The sequence below is a fragment of the Dromaius novaehollandiae genome, chromosome 1, assembly GCF_036370855.1.
Source record: "Dromaius novaehollandiae isolate bDroNov1 chromosome 1, bDroNov1.hap1, whole genome shotgun sequence".
NCBI classification, from domain to species: Eukaryota; Metazoa; Chordata; class Aves; order Casuariiformes; family Dromaiidae; genus Dromaius; species Dromaius novaehollandiae.
Window position 1 is genome coordinate 62,366,352 of NC_088098.1, and position 23,106 is coordinate 62,389,457.

The 23,106-nt window shown below is 37.0% G+C and overlaps 1 protein-coding gene across 1 annotated transcript in view; it reads left to right on the forward strand.

Annotated features, from left to right (window-relative positions):
• Positions 1–21,833, forward strand: part of SYT10 (synaptotagmin 10) — a 45,049-nt gene extending 23,216 nt beyond the window's left edge. The window contains exons 4-7 of the mRNA XM_026119799.2: positions 8,747–8,867; positions 9,195–9,366; positions 10,837–10,966; positions 12,415–21,833. Of these exons, the coding sequence (XP_025975584.2) occupies positions 8,747–8,867; positions 9,195–9,366; positions 10,837–10,966; positions 12,415–12,486 (495 nt within the window). The 3' untranslated portion in view covers positions 12,487–21,833. The remainder of the gene's footprint in view (positions 1–8,746; positions 8,868–9,194; positions 9,367–10,836; positions 10,967–12,414) is intronic.
• Positions 21,834–23,106: the final 1,273 nt, after the last annotated feature.

Genomic DNA, 23,106 nt, shown 5'->3' on the forward strand with positions numbered 1-23,106 from the left:
GTGGAAAGTGACTTTCAAAATCTCTTTTTTTTCCAAAGATGTTCTGTGAACTCTGTAAGTGTAGCCAGTTATAGGAAACTATGCAATTGGATAAAAAACAAGGCTCAGAATTTAGATGAAAGCCATTTCCAGAATAAAGGTAGTCTCTTGGGGATGTTAGTCATGGAGCTGTCATCTATTTGTAGCCCCTGAGATTATTTCATGTAAGTTGATGGAGTTTGATTATTATTTAGTCTTACGACACCCAACATCTCTGTCCTACAATTTTGTAAAGTGGGATGTGAAAGGAGGTATTGTAAGGACACAGACTTCATATGATGCACATGATGTATGATTGCTCATTCTGAAGCACTTGTAATATAAGTGAATAGCATTACTGAAAAAGATAGAAGAGCTTAGATACCATTTTTAAAAAAACTATGCAGTAACATTTATCTCTTAATAGATCCATCCTAAACACTTGCCAGAGTAGGATGTCACACTGGTAAACCTATTAGCTGTTGACCTCAGTCATGGAAAAAGATGCTTCTGACTTCATAATAAACAACAGTCAAGCCCACCACTGAAGTTCACCCATAGAAATTGCAGACATAGTCTTTGCTTAGTTTTCCCTGTGGTTTGCTATTTCTCGTCTGAATAAAAATTAATTTACTAGATCTTACTCTGAGTAAGGCAGTAGTGATACAGAGTTGACAAAGATTTGTTGTATAGTAGTCAGACTTTGGGACCACACTGTAACCATTAATTTATTTCTTGGCATTCGAAGAGCAGCACTATCAGGAAATGTTTTATCACAGCAATGGAGGGGGCTGTGCCCTACAATTAGCCATCCTCATTAGAATGGACTTAAGCTATTAGTGTTTCTGGAAATGTCTATAAAAGCTCTGACACAATGTTAAACACATGTGAAAGCATAATGGCTTGTAAGCAGAGAAACATTAATCATTTCTGTAATGAGAACAGCGTCTTTAAAGCCAAGAATCACTGGCATTTGTCATTTCCAATCAGGGTCAATGATATGAAAGATTCATGTCATTACCTGCTGCTGAGTGGATGAGAGAATGAATACTCTGGGTCGGTCTTTACAGGAAAAATGTTGAGGTTTTTCATTTCGGTTTGGGACTTCTTTAGAACTGGGAGATAGCTAAAGAAGATAATGGAGAAAGGGTGAGTTGCTTTCCAGTTACTGAAAGCAGGGGAGTTTTCTATTTCTATTATTGAATGTTTCTTTTCATTTGAAACAAAAAAGTCATTTGAATATTCTGTTTTGTTAGAGGCAAACTGCTATTTCTCCATCTATGTTAAAAGTAGAAAATATTAGGTGAATGGAGAATACAGTTTCCTCAAGGGAGGGTAATATCACTGTGTCTGGGTGGTACTGTGGTAGTTATGCTATGACACACAGCTTGACTGATCTGCTGTGCCCTCTGAATTCTCACTGCAAATATTCTCTTTATAAACAATGCATCGCTGCTTCAGAAGTGCATCTTTGTTTTGCAGTCCAGTTACATTTTGTTTCTTTCACATGCCTGTAAATGCCATGGTCAGGTCACTTACGTAGCTGTGTTCCAAGCCATTCTGAAGTAGAAATGGGTTTCCTTGCTGGCTAGCAAGATGAAACTATCACCTGGGTGGTGTAGGACATGCACAAGCCAGATGGTTATTTACAGAAAGAGTGACAAAAGAAGCATCCAGGAGGCTTCTGAGTCTCTATTGAGAGCATTCAGCTTGCTGGACCCTGCATGCTGTCTCAGGGAGTCCTCTCTGTGCAATCAGGACCTCAGCAGCTACACGTACCCAGAGCAGCTAGGATGTCAGGCTACAGCACGCATTAGGTCTCCAGAAACCGAACACAGTTAGTAAAGCAACAGGTCCCCTCACTGCTTCCAAACTGTTTTCCACAGAAACATGAATGAACAGAAATCTCATGGATTCATTTCCCAGGAGAACAGTTCAATCAGTAAGTGGTGCTGGGAAGAAGGAAAAGAGCTGAAACTGATTTGCAAAGAATAAGGGGGGGGGAGATGGAAGTATTAGCTGTGGGGACAAGGTTTCCAAAGTAAAGTTGCTTTAAAAGATGGCAGAATTAGCTCTCCAGCTGGTGATTTCATATAACTTTTGAAAATTCTGAGATAGCATAAATACAATCACATTCGAAATGCATAGGTGGGAAAACAGAGTGTTAGAATCCTATACTGCCCTTTCCTGTCATTCTTGTAACATGACTTGATCTGTACCTCAGAACTGGAAATGTCTTAATACATTTTTAGCTGACTGTCTCAGAAGCTGGTTTCCTCCCTCTTTTTTTTTTCCATCTAAGCTCCACCATTGATCATTATACATGTTTTATTTCATCCTTAACTGATTCTTGAAGCTTGAAGTCATTCTCTATACCAAAAGTAGTTTCTGATGGAAAGTAGGAAAATATATATAATATGTTTCTAAATAAAAACAAGAAAAAGAGAGAGAATTATGTTTGGGGCAGGGTTATCTTCCTGTAGTTTTCAAGAAATCCGAGGGCCTAATTCTGTCAACTTTATTTTGAAATTAATACACTATTCAGTTTCAGCATGTTTTCAGCATGACTGAATGAAGCAACCTAGAGAGTAGGTATGTGAATACCTGAAAAACTTCTTTGACATCTAGAAAATGCTTATTACTTAGTACAGATGTTTACTCAAAATACGTTAAGAAAATAAAGAGAAAAATGTTTAAATTGGTTGTTGAGGAATTTAAGCACAAAGTACATTTACACTGCTCTAAATATTTTGCTATGATGCTCTCACATACAGCCTAATGTTTAAAACATCCTTTAAATTGCAATTAATATGAAAGTAGGTATGGATAATAACATTGAGATTAAGAATTTAAATGATTAATTACTGCAGATTACAATAGTCTGAATGATAATGAAACCATCTTGAACGTGGAAGGATCTCTGCCTAGCTTCCCAACTAAATTTGCAGTTCCTAGCTAAAGGTTGTCTGATTGAATTTAATAGGATCAGCTGGTAAAAATAACCTGCATGAAAAACATCAAAGCTCTCTCCAGCAACAGTGGTTTTAAAAACTCAGTCATAGACTATCATCGATGCTCCTCAATGAAGATTTCAATGTACTTGTTACATTCCTCTACTGTTTATCTATACCATGAGTAGGTTGCACAGCCTTTGTAGACATGCTGTTACTTCACCCACAGGGTAAGTGTGAAGATGAGAACGTTGGTCTCCAGCGGGTCAAATAACAAAAATAGAAAAAGGGCCATTTTTCAGCTAACTTTGCTGACTCCTGGACTGATTGCCTGTTTACCACCCATGAAGCAACAAATGCATACAAATTCTTGGGAACCTGATGGAAAAATGATTAATATGTCCATTCAGGTGTGGTCATTTGTGTGGGATGGGAATTATGCTATTCAATAAATTTGTATTCTGTAGCTAAAAAAGCAAGTTCATCCAAGTAGCTGACACCTTCATGTGAGGTCTGTGTTTTCTTTGTTTTATTTTGTTGTAGCATCACTGTACGAGCAAATGTATTGGCTAGTGAGGTGAACTGGGAGCCAAATAAACTGAAGCTGGTATAGTGCTTACCACTGTTCCAGTTCCTTAGTTCTGTATGATGGCTTGTGTACACAAAAGGGAAATAAATGAAAAAGAGACATGCAGTACTAAACAAATGCTTCTTTTTGCATTAGTGCAGCTGTGCTCAATGCTGTTTTTTCTGTACCAGTTATTGGAAGTCTGTGGGAGGGAATCAGTATGAGCATCTGTAAAGCTAGCTGTTAACTGAAATCTAAGTTTAATAAAAGAGGAAAAATAAAAACTCAAAATAGGCCAAGGAAAGTGATAAAACTCCATGGGAGTTACCTAAGAAACGTGCAGCTAATCTAACAAAAGTTTTAGGTGAATATATGGTTCTAAAGCAATCTGCGGCATAGTTAAAAATATGCATGTATGGCAACCACTGGCTTCATGCTTATATCTTCTAAGTCATGGTTTGTTTGAAGTGTACTGCAAAGCAAATGTGGTTATTGAGGACAGTTTATTCCTTCACTTCCACAGGTTTGCTTGTACTGAAGTGTTCCAGTCAAGATTGTTTGTGTGAACTTAATTATCTAGTGTACTATAAAGCAAGAGAAATCAGAATTTTCTAGAGCACTGGGAGGATTCTGTAGTAATTTAAATCCTATTTTTAAATCTCAGTTAAAATCAATAGTACTTAAGCTTCTGGGGCATTTAAAAATATTACCAATGATAATCAATGTGATAGACAAAGATTGCCATGAGGTATCTAAAAGTTGAGCCTTACTTTGTTCATTATCTTAGTCTGAACCTGTTCTTCCAGCTCCAAAAAACTAAACCTCTCATGCCTCAGTTAAAAAAAACCCAAAAAGGTGATATCCCAGCCATCTTACCCAATACCCAACTTCAGATATCGTCATCTATATATACAGAATTATAATCTTCCTTCAAAAGAGCATTCAGAATGTTTGTAAGTCTTGAACTAGCCTACAATTTCACCCTTTGTGAACCAGTTCCAAAGAATATTTATTATAATGATGCGTTATATCTTAATCTCCAGTTGCCAAATGATTTCTAGGGCTCCTAATAAAATGTGCACGGTTCACCTGAGTATGAACAAAGACCACTCATCTCAATAGATGCTCAGAGTAGAAACTGAGTAAAAATACTAGGACTTTCCATTCTTTACTAACCAAAAAGTCAATGTCTACAAAAATGTCAGCAAACAGCAGATGATGCAATGAGTATGAAATCAAATTAAAAAGAGAAAATCATGAGAATTGTTTCAAAGGATTCTGGAAGGAAATGTATTTGAGTTTAATCCAAAGACCATACCAACTCCTAGTCTCTGGCAGCAATCTAATGACATCCAGTTCTTGCCACTGGAAGAAGAGTGAAATTGTTTCTGTGGGCTCATGCAGGATAGCTAGTAATTTTATTTCTAGTCCTTTGATCTTACAGTGAGACTCATAAATCTCTTTGATATAGATAAGAGTAGATATTTGAAGTAACATCTACTGTACTCTACTGCAGAATTTATCTGTTATAATAGTACGTGAAGCCACATGAGTGTTCTTCTACCACATGACAGTTGGGCATTTCAGGGCAGCACAAGCCCCTTTTTCTCCAGGCATAGGTCGTTGGTATCTGAAAATATCTTCATAAACAGTGGAGTTTTCCTACTTCTAAACCTATCTCTAACCCTTTTAAGACTGAGGAGTAATGTATCACAGATTACAGAGCTGTGATAACTTCAGTGCATCTGCCCTTTGGTCAGTCTGTTGTCTGGTGTGGAAGGATTCCCCCACTCATTGCCGAAACATTTCTTCATACATTAAGGCATCTTGCTTATTCATTACAAGGTAAAAACATTGGGTTTGATTGCAGGTGTTTTCCTAGCTCATTTTCAATACAACAACTTCAGTACCTGGAATTTAGAAAGGAAAGAAAAAAGACTGAGAATAAATTGTTGTTATTTTGTTAAGCACTGATGGGTTGCTCAGCTCTTCAGAAAACTAAGGTAGAGTAACTGCCTTAAGGAGTTTTACAAGCATTTTGAGCCATGTTTCTTTTAAAGTACTTAAGTCATGGTAAATTGTCCTGTCTGCCTGTATTCTTGTTTATCCTCTGAGTTCACCCAAACCTTTGAGTGTCTAGAAAATTTCTCTTCAAACAGAAATAGCAGAAGACTAGTGTTTGTACTCTCATCTTACCAAAATGAGTTTTTCTCTATTTACCTACACAGGGCATGTCTTTGAAGATGTCTTGTAACTTCCTGATTAGCTTCCTGAGTCTATAGCCTAAGAAGCCAGCTCTGCCCGTGCACCTCCATCACCTGGCTCCCGAGCCAGCTACCACTCCCAGGGAAGATTAGGGTCCACAACCTTCACCTCTAGCATAGTATAATTTGAACTGCAACAGTGTATCACCTTAGTTTTATAGACAGGTTTATATTTCTGTACATTATTGTTGCCAACATTTTAGGTATGGTTTACTTTGGCATGGCACTCTGTGAACTGTTAGGCACTTTAACAGTATGGTTATTCTTACTGGAACAATGACTTTTTAAAGTTTTTTTTCCCAAGTCCAAGATAACATCTTCCTCTGAGTCTGGTAATGCCATTCCTGCTCAAGCTTTGCCCGAGTTTTTAGGATGTCAGCAGAGAGATGGGTGATGTATTAATACACGAGGAGAAGGGCATGGAATTAAATCGTGAAAAGTTAATGAAACATAATTTCAGTGGAAAAGTGGTTTCAATATCTTTAAGAACGTGTTGTGTCCTATCCATATATTTGATACTCTGCCATGCACATTGCTGCCTCTTAGTGAAGAAAGAACAAATAACAACAGAAATTAAGGACCAGTAATACCATTGATCTGACATCAGGTTATGTTACTTATCAGAAAATTGTTGTTTAATTATTAGAGTTAGTATTAGTGTTTGAAAATCTAATTCAAAGAGAAAATTGATCCTATTTAAAATTGCAAGTCATTCTCCCTTTACGTGTGATTGCCATTTGGTCTGGTGGAGCAGTGATGGGAGTAAAGATGGTTTAGGAAAAATAACACTAATTTGGAGCACATTATCTTTTTGTTGTAGCTCCTGCAGATCTAGAAGGAAGGATTTGTGTCTTCTTAGTCCTTTTCCTGACCTGCCCACTGTGCTCCATGATCCAATCCATCTTCATCATCTCTCTCTACATAGATCTTGAAGCACTGAATGTGGAGGAACTATATTTCCTTTTCAAATGAAAGAGTGAGATCTCTTTCACATATGGATGTGATCAGATTCTGAATTCAGAAAGTAATAGTAATAACAGAAGCTGTGTTTAAAAAAATTTCAGATATGGTAAAAGCTGTAACAGAAGGCACTTGCCACTTTAACAAAGGAGTGAAAAGAAGTCACATTTCATTTATTCAAGTTTTATTTATATTTTCTGAAATAGAAAAGTGAATTTGTTAATGTATTCTCAGGCACAAAATTTTGCCTTTTCTATGGCAAAGTAAGAGGCTGGAGGAATATGTCAAATAGATGTATTTGTCCTATGTGGACTGACCAAGCTAAATCATTTTAAAATCCTGAGAAATCCTGTCAAGCAATGAAAATGGCCCAGTGTGCATGCTCACATGCATATAAATCTATTAATTCTCAGAACAGAATCCCAACAAAATGACTGAACATGTGAATTGACCAACCTACACAAAAGTCAATATTGTATTAACAGTGCAACAGAGAAGTTAAAGCTATTCTAAAACCACATTCTTCAGTGTAGAGTCTGCAATGCCGGAAAAGAACCTGAGGCATGTGATTAAGTCCATCTTTACTCAGGAAAGAGCTGAAGTACCTTTTTCAGTTTAGACAGAGCATTAACTCCCACGAAAGTCAATACAGCTGTTTGTATAAGCAGCTGGAAAAATGTGAACCAGAAGCTCCACTCCGTCTCATAACTATGAGCAATGTATTTGTCTTCTACATAGCAATAATTATTTTAGTATACATTATTTAAAAATATATCACACTTGCCTTCTGATGCTAGAAAAGCTGTACCATAAATCCCTCAGTTCTCCAAAGGATTTTTCCTCTCAGGGTGGTTGCAGGTTTGACAGATAAAGTATTGAAGCTGGAATATTAAAAATAAGTGTTTTAGTAGTAGTCAAAGAAAGTCCTTTTCAGATCACATGGGCATTTTTGAGAATTGTTGTCTTGTTAAATTGATCACCTTATAAACTCCTGATAAGCTCATATGTAAGAATGCTGGGCTGTTCTTAATATGTAACTTTCATTTTGGGTTTTTTTGAGGGGGTATTAAAAGTCTTAAAAGAACGGAAAACAATTTGGAACATAACTGACATCTCAGCAACTAAACGTATGTGGCATTTGGACAATTACTGTATATCTATAAGGAAAGTAAAAATAAGAGTTTATGGAGCCTCTGTTCTGTAGATCTTGTTTCTCAAATGTTGTAGCATCTGGACTGTATACCAACATTGCATGAATTGCCAGTGCCTGATCTGAACATAAAAACAGTCTCTCTGTGTGGATTATTAGGATCCATATGGACCTCATCTATCTTTGCCAGTATATCATCCTCCTAAAAGATGCCCTTGAGCCAAGAAAGTTAGAGGTGTTACTCCATTGCTCTGCTTTTCTTCTAGAGTAGGACACCTCCCAAAACCAGCAGAAAGCTGGCAACATTTAAAAGTACATTCAGCTTTTCAAACCACTTAGTGAGGATAATTTTTTCACATGCATACATATGTGAGCACATAGAAATCCTTCATACATTTGTTTCAATGCCTAAAATGCATGTAAATATGTGTGATCTAAATATCCCACAAATTTTCTTTTTATTGGGGAAGATGGAAGCAGAGTCTTTTCAAGAGCAGGACTTAACATTCTACATTCAGCACCCTTTCTAACTGTTAATTCAACACAGACATACTACTGCCCCTTCAGAGATCCTGAATGTTTTGGTTCTGCTTTTTGTTTAAATTCCTTGGTCTAATAATTCTAGATCCTGTCAATAAAATATTACCCTGCTGGTACTCTTTCCATATTTTTAAAAAAATATTTTCTGAAAATTCCTGTGTGTAATCTCTTCAAAAGCATCTGAGGCTTCAAAAGAAGCTTCTACATGTTAAAAAGTATCTCTAAAATTTTGCATGATTTGAACTGATTTGTTGTCAGGATGGTCAGACTTTTAACCATTGCTTTTCTTTTTCAGGAGAGCATAGATTTGGGTGAGATCATGTTTTCCCTTTGTTATTTGCCTACTGCTGGGAGAATGACCTTAACAGTCATCAAATGTAGAAATCTCAAAGCAATGGATATAACTGGATCATCAGGTGAATCTACTTCTTTTTTAAATAACAGGACAGAGTCTATTCAGAAAGACAGCAAATAGCAGATTCTTATTTCTGTGTGTTTAACATGGTTACAAAATGGAAATAACAAGAGAATTGGTGTAGGCCCTATTCAAATCTACTTGATTTTTTTGGTCTGGCAGTAGGCATGCCTATACCTTTCCTTTGCATGCATAGTGAAAGCACTGTTGTCTAGGATCACTAAGACCTATGTAATTTTGTGGACAGTCATACAAAAATATTGCTTTTTTGAGTCACATTTGAATGATTTAAAGTCCAAATGCACACAACTGATTATCTGTTACTCAGATCCATATGTCAAAGTATCACTGATGTGTGAAGGTCGAAGACTGAAAAAGCGAAAAACAACCACGAAGAAGAACACACTCAATCCAGTTTATAATGAGGCCATCATCTTTGATATCCCTCCAGAGAATGTGGACCAGGTCAGCCTTTCTATTGCAGTGATGGATTATGATCGGTAAGCACAGTTTGCTCTCTGAACGTTAATCTTCAGTGAGAAGTTTTCTGATTGTAAGCAACTGTTTTTCACCTCTCTGAACTTTCAAGTGTCACAGAAAATAGACCCTTTGGGCCTTTTCCTAATGTGGTTCAACACTTCCATGCCTTTCAGAGCTCAAACAATTTTATCTGTGTCATAAATAACTGTGATAAAGAAGTAACATGGTTGAATGGTGTCATGTGCCACTAGCATTGGTATATATTTCTGTCCCCATCTGGTGGCTGGATTATGTAAGAGCTTTATAAATGAATTATGTCTTCCAGTTAAAAAAAAAGGCATTTATACTTCTAATTTCTGTTTAAATATCAGGCATATGAAATCAATGAAAATTTCAAAGCCTAGGAGGTAAGAATTAAATGCCTAATTACCTCATTGAATTTGGTCATAATTAATCCTTTGGTTGAAGCAATAGAGACATTTTGTAAACTTTGGGCTCGGCCCTCACTGATAACATGTCTGGGCCTCAACTAATTCATGTCCTCACAGAGGATTCACAGAAAGAGAATCTTGCTTAGACTGGCCCAAGGACTTCAGGTTCAAAAAGAAAGTTATAGACAGAATCATGCCTGAGCCTAGTCTGCTTCACTCAAGTGCCATTAGTAACGAGCACTTAGAGATTGCAAGGCAGATAAACAGTGAAAGTCTAGTTTAGTAACAAAAACTTCAGGTTATTTTTCCTCATCATTAAATTTCTGATCCTCCACCAACTTCTGTCAGGAAGAAAGTCTCCCTCAGCTGTGAAAGGGGCACAACTCTAAGGAGCACGCTCTGGTGTGGCAAGTTGTGTACCTTAGTCCTCTTCAACTGCTACTATCAAAGCATTTGCTAAGAAGAAGGCAGAAAAAGGTAGAATACCAATATTCCAATGTGCATACAGGCAAGGTAAAAAGTCCAGTCCCTCAATCAGTCTATGGCATGCCAAGAGTATGGAAATACTAGGGATATACCCTTGGTTATATCTCAAAGAGAAGTTGCTTTTCACACCTTTGGTTGAAGTTCCAATGGCTGCCATAGTTACAGCTGAGAAATACAGTGTGAAACAATGTCTGAGGCATTTGGAGCAGGAAATTTATTCCCTCCTTCACTTTCCTATCCCACAAAATGTAAGTGTATTTTCCTTCTAGATCATTCGCTGTATCATGGGCCTTCTCTGTCCTTGTGTCTTTTAGGTTGTAACCTTTTGTTGGTAAGGGTTAAATCTTCATCACTCCTAGCAGAACTCTATTAGACTAGAATGTTTGGATACTACCATTACAGAACTTAATACTAGTATACTACAACTAGAAGTAATGTCTGTAATAAATAAAGCGAAAACCTTGGGCATCTTTTATTCCATGCTGTATTGAACCAGTCAACTGAATTATACATCAGACATGATATTAAAACAATTTTCATTAAAAAGAAATTCTGCTTTCTTACAATTCTCAGAGTAGGGCACAATGAGGTCATTGGGGTATGTCGGACAGGAATTGATGCCGAAGGGCTTGGAAGAGATCACTGGAACGAGATGTTGGCTTACCCACGTAAACCAATAACTCACTGGCATCCACTAATAGAGGTAAGAAGTAGCCAAATTCTCTCTTTCTCATTGTACTAAATTAATTCTCTCTCACACATTTATGAGCTTCTGAGAATCATGAAAATCACTGTAGCATGAGTGTCACTGCCCATTGATGGGGCAGGCGTAAGATCCTTAGCACAACCTAAACCTAGCTGCATGGCTGGTCAGCCAGGTGAATGGCCAGCAGATTACTGGTTTATATAGGTTCATACTCCGGAACAAGCCTTTCCCTGAGCTGGTGAAGGCTTGCCTGAAAAGCTAGAGAAGGAAGTACAAAGATCATAAATTCACCTGGAGTTGGAGAAGAACATTTCATCCACTTGTATCACACTTATATAAAAGATGAATGCCCTTAAGTCTTCAGAGTGAATTTTCCCATGTAAGGGACTGTTACATATATGTACTTTGATTCAAATGCTTCTGTTGCTATTCAGAAGTAACCTTTACTGCAATTTGGGGATTTAATGTTCATTTGGATGTGCCATTTCAAAAATTTCCATGATCCACTGGCAGCATTGTAGCATTAAAACCTTCAAAACATCCACTTAGAAGAGACCATCTGCAAGCATTTCAAAAGCAATCATTTCCTATTCAAAAATCTTTAGCATTAAGAGTTATGTTACTAAAATATTAATCTGAAACTGGCCTACTAATTAGGCTAAGTTGAGGCAACATACCAGCAGCTACTTCTAGAATTATTAAGACATTTATTAGAAGCTTATTCAAATGCATGGGCGATTTTACCTACAACTCCCTGGGCTAAGAGAGGAGCCTGCTGTGGCTACATCTTACTGGTTTTCTGTATACAAAATGCTCACTGGCTTTGGGTTTGGAAGGGTTCATAGTGAAGCCTTGAAAAGCAGCAGGCCCTGCTTTGGGACCCAGAGGACACACTGTTTAGCCCTCTCATGAACCAGTCTCTGTAGGAAAATTAGTTGCCGTCTGAGGTGGCACTGACCATTTGGTTTCCCCACTGCAGCACCTGGCTACACAGAATCTCCAGGGAGAGGTAGAAAAAGCCCAATATTATGACTCCAGTTATACTCCAGAAGAAGAGTATGAGGGCAGAGAAACTGAGCCAGGAGTTGTTCTCCTTCTGAGTGCAGGAGAGAAGCCTCTTGTCAGAGATTCCTGGCTTTCTCTGGACTATGTAGGTTTGGGGACAGACGTACCACCACTGGATGGTGAAATAAGTCTGCCCCTGCGGAATGAGTCAGAGAGGGTTTTCAGGAGGTCACTTTAGGGATTTCCTTTCCATTGTTAGTTCTGCTGGAAACTTCAATCCAGAAAGAACTGATTAAAAACTTGGTTTGATTATCAGCCAAAAACCAACAGGATCTAACTGTGATTCATGTTTTTCTGTGAGGGATTCCTTTATCCTCAGAAACAATTGTAATTCATAGACGGATATGATGACATTCATAAAACTAACACTTTTCTTTCAGTTACCTGGCCGAGCAACCAGTTTTGATAGCCAGGGATCTTGTTCATCACCAAAACCACCACTTACGCCCTAGGGCACAAGAATGGATTCATCATGTTCAGTGTCCAAAGCTCCCATCTAGCTCACATCTACATTAACAGAAGGTTTGGCTTCCGCAGATGAACTGTATCCATATTTTTGTATTAAAATACATTTTTCCTATTCTAAGTCTTATATTACAGTTTATAATAATTTCTTAACTTATAAATGAAGTTTACTTGAGCCAAATATAATCTTTACTCTTGCAGATTCATTCACTTGTTTTCTCTCTGGCATATATCCAGTGTCATATCCACGCAGCATTTTGATATGAGCTATACCTTTGCATAGACAAAGAAATCAGAAAAAAAAATCTTAAGCAATTCAAAGCAACTGCAGCTTGTAATGCGTACTTCTTTTGAGGTAGAGCAAATAGTCATATATAGCTCTTGTAGTAAGTTTCCTCTAGATTGCATTAAATCCTGTATGACTTCTTAAGATAACACTTCAAAGCGGACACGTCACGAAAAGACAACTGTTGTCACATTTTGGAAAATCAGTTCATTCACAAGTAGGGAGGAGGGACTGATCAAAAGCCCACTGAAGCTGATGGGAAGGACCCTACTGGTTTCACTGGGTTTTAGTTCAGCCTTTATGGACCAGATTCCACAGCCAGGGCTACGCAGTTCGACTCTTCCAGCAGTCAGGAGAACAGCTGCGCGCATGGGAGCTCATTCACCTGCCAAGCATAAATACCTGACATATGCAGAGGTCCAGGCTCGTGTAGCCCTTTCACTTCAGCTGCTCACCAGCTGATTCAGAGCTAGCACGAGTGTCTCTGCATTGGCACTGAACAATGCTGGTGTGGGTACCATTTGGACAATAAATGTGTTCATGATGAGTCCTACTGAGGTCGATGCAGCGGCACAGAGATGTAAGTGTCTTCTGACGAGGTGGATCCAGCCCCTTTGAAATAGCCCATTTGCTGTGGTCATCGTGCAGTCCTTATTCAATCTTTATTCAGACCAAACTGTAGCTGAGTGAATACTCTGAAGTAAAATAATTTATTTAATGAATTTTAGCTGTTCAAAAAATGACCAGCACCTGCAGTTACACACAACAGACATGTGATTCTTGATTTAGTGCAGCAATATTGGATTTGTTTGAAGCTATTTTGACTGAATATATAGCTCACATGGCTATGCTGGTCCCTGGCTGGATGCATCCAGAATTAGGTGTCCAGTATCTATAAATCTAAGATGTGCTTTATATCAATATATGGAGAGAGAAATCAAAGTGTAACAATTTTATAAACTAGTAAACTCATTTATTACAACATACAGTGACAGCAAATTCAAAAAAATGTTAGCCGAAGTGAGCTAGTTTAAAAACTGGAAGAGAACTGCAAATTATTTTGTGGACTTGATTCTTGATAGCATTAAAGTTTACCTCAATCAGATAGTTATTTTCTTTATATTTTCCTATAAAGGAGCCTGTGAAGGGCACAGAAAAGACTGCATGATTGGGTTTTGAAAGGTGAACTGCAACTTGAAAAAAGTTGGGGTGGTTGCTCTTTTTTGTATCTTTGTAATGTATAAAGAAGACTGTGAAGATAACATTTTCCAAAATAGCATGTTTACAGAAGAAAAATGTCATACACAGAAAAATGCCAATGTATAAGTGTTCCATAATAATGAAAGAATTTGTGAGAATTAATCTGGTTATGAAGGGAAAAGGGTCTTAGGCAAACTTCTAAAGAACCATTTTGGCTTGGTTTGTTTTTCCCAGTTAACATAGAATACGTTTATAAAGATCCAGTCCCTCTATTCCTTTAGTTAATCCCTGAGACAGTCAAATATGCCTTGAAGTGTCTTAACTGCTTCAGGAAAGCTAGGAAGGCTGGTCTTAACATTCCAGGTGTTTCTGAGGCAAAAAAAATCAGGTATAAAATAATTTCATACACACAACCAAAAGTGAATAAACAAATAAAGCTTTCAGTCATTCCTTACATATTAAAAAACAAACAAACAAACAAACAAACAAACAAAAAGGCTCCAGCCCAAGTTTTTGAATGTCCATTGCACGTTGCTTTTCATGGCCTCTGGATAGAAATAGTTTTTCCCAGAGAGGGTTGATAATGCTGTCCACTGATCCTCTGTCCTCAAGATTGTATTTTAATCATGGTAAATACAGAGCAGCCTTGCAGAATTTCATTCCTCCATTTGCTCTGGGTGAGTAAATTTTTAAATAGGAGAAAAAGTTCTCCTTTGTGGGGACTTTTTCTCCCATCATTGTCATCATCATGAGATTTTGTGGCCTACATCATTTTCACAGTGATTTTGCAAGATTGTTACAGATACATAGGTATACATGTGGAGATTGAAAAGCTATTTTGTGTATACATTTATCTTAATACAAACTATATCAGAAGTGGCCTTTGTGGCCTAGAAGATACTTTTTGTAATGTGGTACTGTAACAGTTGACTAAATATTCTTTGCACTTTTTTGCACCTAATATCCAAAAAGCTAACAATTTCACAATCAAATGTAGCATAAGTGTTCAGCAATGAGCAACATCTTTTTAACTATTTCATTGTTCTGTTAGTATCATGTATGTTTCTTTATAAATAGTAAGGTATTTCAATTTTCACTTTCTTAAATTTAGATTATTATCAAACACCAAAGGAATAATAGCTCAGTTTGTTCCCACTTGTTGATTTTTTTGATATTGTTAATAACAATAGTGAATGACTTATGTATCTAAACTTGAATTATGGGTGCTCTGCATCTATGAAAAATCAGTTGGCAATATTGTCCAGACATCTAATTTCAAAAATTCTCCCCTGGTTAATTCTCTTCAGTCCCTTATCATTGATTAATATAATTAATGTAAAAGATGATCATTTTTCATTTTTCACTGATATCTTAGATATCTCACAAGACAGTGTATATATTTAATGTAACCTATCCATTGGCTTTAGAGCCTGGTTCACAAGTTACTTTCTGAGTGTACTCACAAAAGTACTCTCTGAGTGAAAACAGCACAGTTTTCGTCAATGAATATGTTGTTTTATGTAGCTCTTCATTAAGAGATGTAAAAAGTTTTAATTTTCAGCAGAGATGTAAACTCGCTGCCCCCATCCTGAATGTTTATATGTCACTTATCTGCAGTGTCACAAACATTAGCCTAATTTGAGAAAAACTGAATTTGGCAAATGATTGGTGTAAAGAATATTCTGGTAATTTTACAACAGTTTGAAAAACTCACACTTCTAAAAGCCTGAGTTATTTTTTATTGAAATGATTTACTGGAAACATTAACTGTATTTAATAAGAATTGTATTTTGCACTGCAAAGCTTTTTGTACTTTCAAAACAGTAAACCACAGGACTGTATAGAGAAAGTACAAGATGGATTAAGTGGTTCCAGGGGAGCTGCTAAATTTTTATATTTATTTTCAATAATGCACTGGAAAGTGAAAAAGCCCACATACAAATGTATCTAATGAGCCATTCTAGTCTTTTGGGTAAATATTGTTTTCAAACAATTGTTTCCCCTCCCCACATTAAATAAGTTTTCAGGGACCATTAGATTTGCTCTAAGCAACCATAAAATTGTTATTATATCTATGCAAAATGTAAAGTAGGACCCTAAAACAGAGGTAGATTTAGGATTCCAGTGCAACTGCAAACAATAGCTTACATTCAATAAGATTCAGGTCACATATTGCACTCCTTTACTTCAACTTTAAACCTCTGTATTGCATACTTCTGCTGATACGGCCCTTCCCCTTGCTCTCCCAGCAAATAACTGTCTCTTCCCCCTTATCTCTTCTCTATACTGGGCTTCTGTTCAGTTACTAGAGACTTGACCCTTACTTTTGTCTGCACTGCTGAAAGATAACTCCTGACCTTAACGTGTAGTAGTATGAAACCTGTGGGATTCTGACCAGTTGGCGTAGGATAGCTACGTCTTTATTCTCATTCTACAGAAAGCTGACAAGGAAGTAACTTCTCCAAAGTCCCTTTTGATCGTCAGAGTTACAGGGAGCAGTAATACTGTCAGCTTTTTGGCTTCTAGAAACCAATAAGAGAATAAAATACATATTCCTTAGCTGTTGGCCAGGAACAGAGAAAGTGGCCAGGACTCACTAAGATAAAACAAAACCTAGTATACCAGGTCAAAAGTTCCCCTTCAAAGTTGATCTTTCAATATATGGAAATGTTTTGGCATCTTATGTTTAAATACCAAAACTAGACATTTTTCTTAAACGATCACAACCATATTCAATATTTTTGAAGAAAATTTTGAGCAAGCATGAAATGTTTTCATTTGGGTTAAATTTTTCCAAAGGAAAAAGCAATCACTTTCTAACTACTTCTTTCTATGGATATATTTTCTTAACAATGTTGCAAAAACAAAGTTTCCAGAAAATAGACTTATTCAGTCCATCTATTCTATTTCTCAGTTTTTTGATTAGCTTCAGTTAAATCCTTTTGAAAGTTTTGAACATGGTGATGCACAACACATATATGATAATCCAGTTCCAAGATTACTCTGCTATATTTTTTTAATCAGCTAACTGATTATATCCCACACACTTTTATATGTATTAGCTTTTTATTAAACACCATTAATTTGATTAATGTTCTTACTTTATACAACTTTTGAAATCATTTGACTATATTTTTAGACTGTGCAAAAGGTTGAAAAAGTGGGTGAGGAGCTATTTTAGAACTCAGTAAGAGAGCTCTTTTCTTGATGAAGATGCCAAATTTTTCAGAAATCCATGAATGTGCCTGCAAAAATTGAATTTTTCTTATTTGAGCTTGCAAAAGCCTAGATATTCACACACAAGTACTTACACTTGCAAAATGTATAATCATTATTATTTAGCATTTCTATTACAACCAAACAATCAGGCCTAATCAGAAATAGGCTTCAATTTGTGATAAATACTGGACAAATCCATATTGAGAGACAGTTTCTTGACCTGAAAAGTTCATATGACTTTATTCCTACAAATGAATATACTTGAAAATTCTGTAGGTGTAAAGTATGACCTACATGTGCACTGTTAATTAGATGGTGTTAATTAACTTGCGGACAAAGCTCATATAATATCCAACAATCCAAAATATGTATAAACTATAGAATATGATGAGAATATTAGTCATGTTTGATGGAAAATCTTTATCATTCCCACCACAGCTGAGATTCAGTTTAATCCTTAGCTCGCAGATTCACTTTTGCTTGACTTCTGAGGCTTCTCATTCTAAACTCGGTGCTTTCTATTATCAGAAAATAGATAAATTGTACCACAAAACACCACAGAGCTAAGAAAGACAAAGGAAAATGACCGAGAGGATATGGTAGTAAACGCACAGCTCTTGAGTGCAACTGCAACGCTCTGAAATGAAAAGCTCCCTTTAAAACCAATAATCATTACAATATTCATATCACTTGTCCGTTCTTCATGTGCATGAAGAAAGTGGGTGGTTCCTGAATAAGCGTTAGCATTGGGTACAGGAATTAACTGAGGTGCTGATCACAGCCATTTGCCATGTCCAAGACAACTAATACCTTAACTTTAAAACTTTCTTTTCCTCCATGTCGCCAGTCCAAATAAATAAATGTCTCATACACAATTCCCCTTTTCCTTAGCCCTGGCTGGAAATTGGCAGTTCTTTAACAGAACGCAGGAAACCCAGAGCTGGAACCCTAAGAGAAAGTGAAGCTGCATGTGGGATTTAAATATCGCAGGGGAATCTGGCCAGGAAAACAGAACTATCACCTTCAATCGTGTGCTAAGTGCTAGGGGATGCTTGATGATAACAAGTGCTCAGGGCTATGATTTTATGTTTTATCTGATAGCACCTCTACGATGTTGCTGTTGCTGGGAAACCTCTTCTTTACTGACTCAGAGAAGAGAATGCTACTGGTATTGCTAATGTAAAATTTTTCCACTCAAGCATAGACCACGACTCTTATGTTACATGGGGCTCGGTCCTCTGGAAGGACACAAAGCATGTAAAATCTTTAAAACAATTAAAGTGCTGCCCTGTACCATCACAAGGACTATTCACTTTGTTGGTACTAAGGACAAGCTTTGGTGCCTTACTGAACCCACAGAGCATTTCCTAGAGTGCTCTTTAGTGCTAAATGCATGTTAATGAATTGTTGATTAAATATATTAGCATTACTGAAGACCCTTAGTGTCAACATTGGCAAAATATGACTAATAAATATAAATACAGGTTAAATAGATTCTCAGAGTACCAAAGCACTGTCTAGTAGGGAAGGCAGAAAGACTCTGATATATAATTCATGACAGTGTGCTCTGAAATTTGAACCTGCAGAAAGTCAGATAACTGCTGTGATGAAAGTGGAGCTTCTCTGTAATAATTTATGAATACAATATTTTGACTTGGCTATTGGTCTAAAATAAAGTGAGTTGAATAAGTAAGCTTAAAAAAAGGGGGGGGGGGGAACAATGGGCAGAGCATGTCTGACATCAAGGTGCTTCTTAGCAAAAACAGAGATTTCCTAAAAGTTAATATCCATGCTGGTGGCTCTGGAGATTCTACCAGCTCCATAGCCAGTCTCAAAAATGCAGGTCATCCAAAATGGTGAAAGCCCAGGCATGGATAGGAAAAACAGAATAGTAAAGATCAGGAGATCTGCTAGAGAAAAGGGAAGATTTGTGTTTGAGCAGTCTGCGATGCAAGCTGTTGCTGAAGTTCACAGAGAAATTAGACTGGATCAGCCTCCCATTAATAGTGGAAAACCTTTAGCCAAGGTAGATATGCATGTAGCCTGTTATTTTCAAATCCTTTTCTTTTAAATATTTAAGCTTACCATTAAACACTATGTTTTCAAAGGAGCATTCACAGGCTCCCTGAAAAAAAAAAGTTTCAAATCCATTCAGACTTTCTGAGTTCACACCGTTATTACAGAGACAGTGTCCCTGAGCCTAGAGTAACTGCCTTGTTTAGCCTTTATGTGATTCCTATTATCAGAGATGTTCTAAAAACTGCTTGTCAACATAAGAGACTGGCATCTTAGGCACCTAACATTACCATCACCAAAAAGCAATCTGTTTTTTGGGGCAGCTTGCCAATAAATTTCTGAGGAAGAGGAGTTGTGGGCTGTCAGCTGTTTTTATAAAGCAGGTCTGTTTATATGAATACACTTACAGTTTGCAAGGTGGCAGAGATAGAGGGGGCATGTTAGTTTGTTTAATAAGCTATGAGTTGAGACTCATCAGAAGTGAAGAGGACAGAACAAGTAAGAAGATATTTAAATGCTTTTGTAGAATCTGGGTCATGAACACAAGAGAAGATAGGAGGCAAAGAAAGCCCACTGAGCATGTAAAGAAGTCTCTAGAAAAAACTGTTAAAAACGAAAGTGAAGGATATAAGAAAGGGGTGAATTGCGAGTGTTTTCAATGGTCAGAAAATGTGCATGTAGCAAACACTTCCAAAAGAAAGATGTTGCATGCAATTCCCCAACCTCATGTCTTGTACAGACATTTGCAAGCTTGCAAGGGCAGTGGGGAGCCATGTTGCAGACATGGGTCTGTTCTTAAAATAAAAATGGCCCTCAGCCCCAGAGATCCTGATCCCAGAGGATTTCCATGGCAAAGAGCACTGTCAATTGCTCACAGCATATCCTACCCTTACGGTCTATCTCTTGCAGCATGGTTGGGACCAAAAGGCGCACAGCCAGGGTATGATCAGACACATTCCTCTCTATTTGTTATAATGACCTTTTAGTTTTTTGGCACCTGACATAGATTTGAGAGTCTCCGAAAGGTGAAAACTGATTTTTATTTAATGTCACCTCTCGCATTTTCAAAGCTTCAGACAATCAGTACTTGAATTAGAAACCAGTAGGAAACACCTTTTGAAAATGCTACTGCAATTCACAAGGTACCAGTTTTGTTTTCAAATCATGGCTAGACTAATGTCACAAAATGGTGTAAGAGTTACCAGGCTGTTGCAGGTGCCAGATGACTCACAAAAGTGAGATCATAATTATAGTGTATTTCTCACTTAATATCCCACAGCTCTTTGTGTATGAGTAGGGTCCTGGAACTGATGTTCCAGACAAATCCCATCTCCTCCTGTTCTTCCTATTCAGGCAGCTTCAGCTGAATAATGAATTCTTCTTCCTTTGTCCTAAATTGTCACATAGTACTGGGTGTGCTGTGATTCTTTCACCCTGGGAGTGACTGCATTTTACTAAAAATTAGAGTGGTCGATACATGACCATTACTTCCCTCGCCACAGTTTTCTGAGGTTTAATTGCATAATAATAGTTATGAGGGAAATGACTACATAGCTGAACAAGTCATAGATGTGCAAAATGTACTTATTTTTGGCAGACGGGTATGTGTGGAGGGGTGTGTGTCTTCTTTATGTAAAGAGAGACTTGGCTACCCCAGAAAATGAAAAAGGAGGAGATTCAGCAGACTCTCCAAAGAGCACTTTAAACAATATTGCATTTATTCCTTTCACGCTTTACACAGGGCAAGTGTTTAATGTTCTTAATTATCCTTATGGCATAGGAACTTGGTTAATTTATTTACTCTTTAACCTTCTCAGTTCTTAGTCCACCAAATCATTCTTTTTCTATTATTAAGTAAATTTGAGCCAGAGAGTCAAAATCACCAACTATAAAGTGTACAGCTTTATCTCAGCCAGCAACTGAATCTACACAGCTCGACGTTTTATGTATTATTCTGAAAGGGAGCCTGGCACTACTGCACTTTACCTACTTGCCAGTAGCAGATAGACAATTGTAGGTCATAGCCAGGAAGCTCTGAGGATTAATTTCTGAAATCTTGGGTCTGATTCTGCAAGCCCTCAAGAAACAGGGCAACCCATGAAGTCAAACAGCAGTCCTACCTAAAGAGGGCTTGATAATGAGCAATCCATGCTGAGAAAAGAGATTTAATTCAGATATTTCAAGGCATCTTTCAGAATTTTTTGCCTCGTTTTCTGTACTGTTGTTAAAAATGTACTTTTTTTAAGACAAAACTTTATAATTTAATCTCTAAGCAGGGCAAAAAGCGGTACTCAAGTACCAATCTACTCATGCACTGAAGATAATATTGATGCAAAAAAAAAAAATTTTTAAAGCCTTTTAGCAAAAATGTTTATGACAGCAAAATATAAAGATGCTGACAAGAACACATTCAATTTTTTCTGTGATTTTTTTCCTTTTTTAATTAGAATTAAAACACTTCACCCCCTTTTTTGGCTCTATGAGAAAACCGCAAAGTGGTAAATGTATCTACTGTAGCTTTAATATTTATTAAAATAATATAGCACAAAAAGTGATTCAGTTGAGCCTTTTAAGGTGTACTTTTAACAATAATACACATTTGTATATTCTGCATTAATAAAGAAAGCTTACTGAAATCTATTCATTACTATTATATTTACAATATACAAAAATTGTAATATGCTTTCAAAACAAGTATTCTTTTAAGTCGATTTTAATTGCTGTTAATTAAAATCAAAATATTTTTAATATCATGGCAATAGACCATTAAATATATCCAGCAAAATGATTCTATAGGTCTTTTTAATGTGTTATTTTGCTCTGAAGCACAGCATTATGTACTTGACCAGCCCACCATTGAAATCAAGAAGAAATACTGCTGTTGATTTCAAATGGCTTTGCATCAGGTTTCGTGTGATGATGTATGGTAGCATCTTATGAAAGGAACATAGTGAGGACTCTTGAGGCAAGCGGAATGAATTCTCTTATATCCACCATAGATATTTGTGGCTTGCTGACAGTTCGGATTGTATTCAAAGTCTTCAGTGCATCTCTAGGGTATGAACTGTTACTGCATATGTTGATTTTACTAATACTGGTAATAAATATGAGCCTCAGCTGCCTGATTTGGTGAATAAAAAAGTCTGGTCTCTGTAGTTAGGCATAGAGGTCAGATGTATTTTTCTTGGGCTTTTCCTTTTTAACAGTGGCCTACAGTTTTCCACATGATGCCATCTTGCTACTGAAGCTCAGAGGGTGTCTGTACAGATTAAATCTTTAGTATGTAATATTTAGATAATCCTGTTGCATATCAGATGAGAAGCACTTCTTTTCACTTTATATTTCTATGGAGAAAGAGTAAACAAAATTACTTTTGTTAAATAAACAGAAAACAATTTCTCAGTGTAATGAAAAAGTATAGATATATATTTAGTATTGTTTCTTCTTTTCTCTTCTTTGAAATGTGAGTCTAAACTCTTCCCCCTCTATTTACATGAGTAGTCTCAATAAGATATATTGGACTTTAATGCATGCATCTAAGGAGGGGATATGGCTAGTTCTCTACCCTACAAGTGTCCACTGTTGGTGTCCTGATCTGGAGATGCACATCTGACTTGTGTTTTCTCCCCTTTGTTGTGGGGCTCGCAATAAGGGCCTTTGTTCAGCAAACCATTTGAAATATTTTTAAATATGAGCTGCTAGTTGAGTCCCCTTGAAGTCACTGTGACTTGGGCGTACAGCTTGAATGAAGCACCTGCTCAGGTGCTTTGCTGAATGGGGATGGACTGATGTAGTGGGTCTTAATGCTAGTCTATGCTAAAAGCCCATTTCAGCACCCTCCATGCCAGCTTAGCCGTACTAGCCAGAAAGGAGTAGGCAAAGCCAA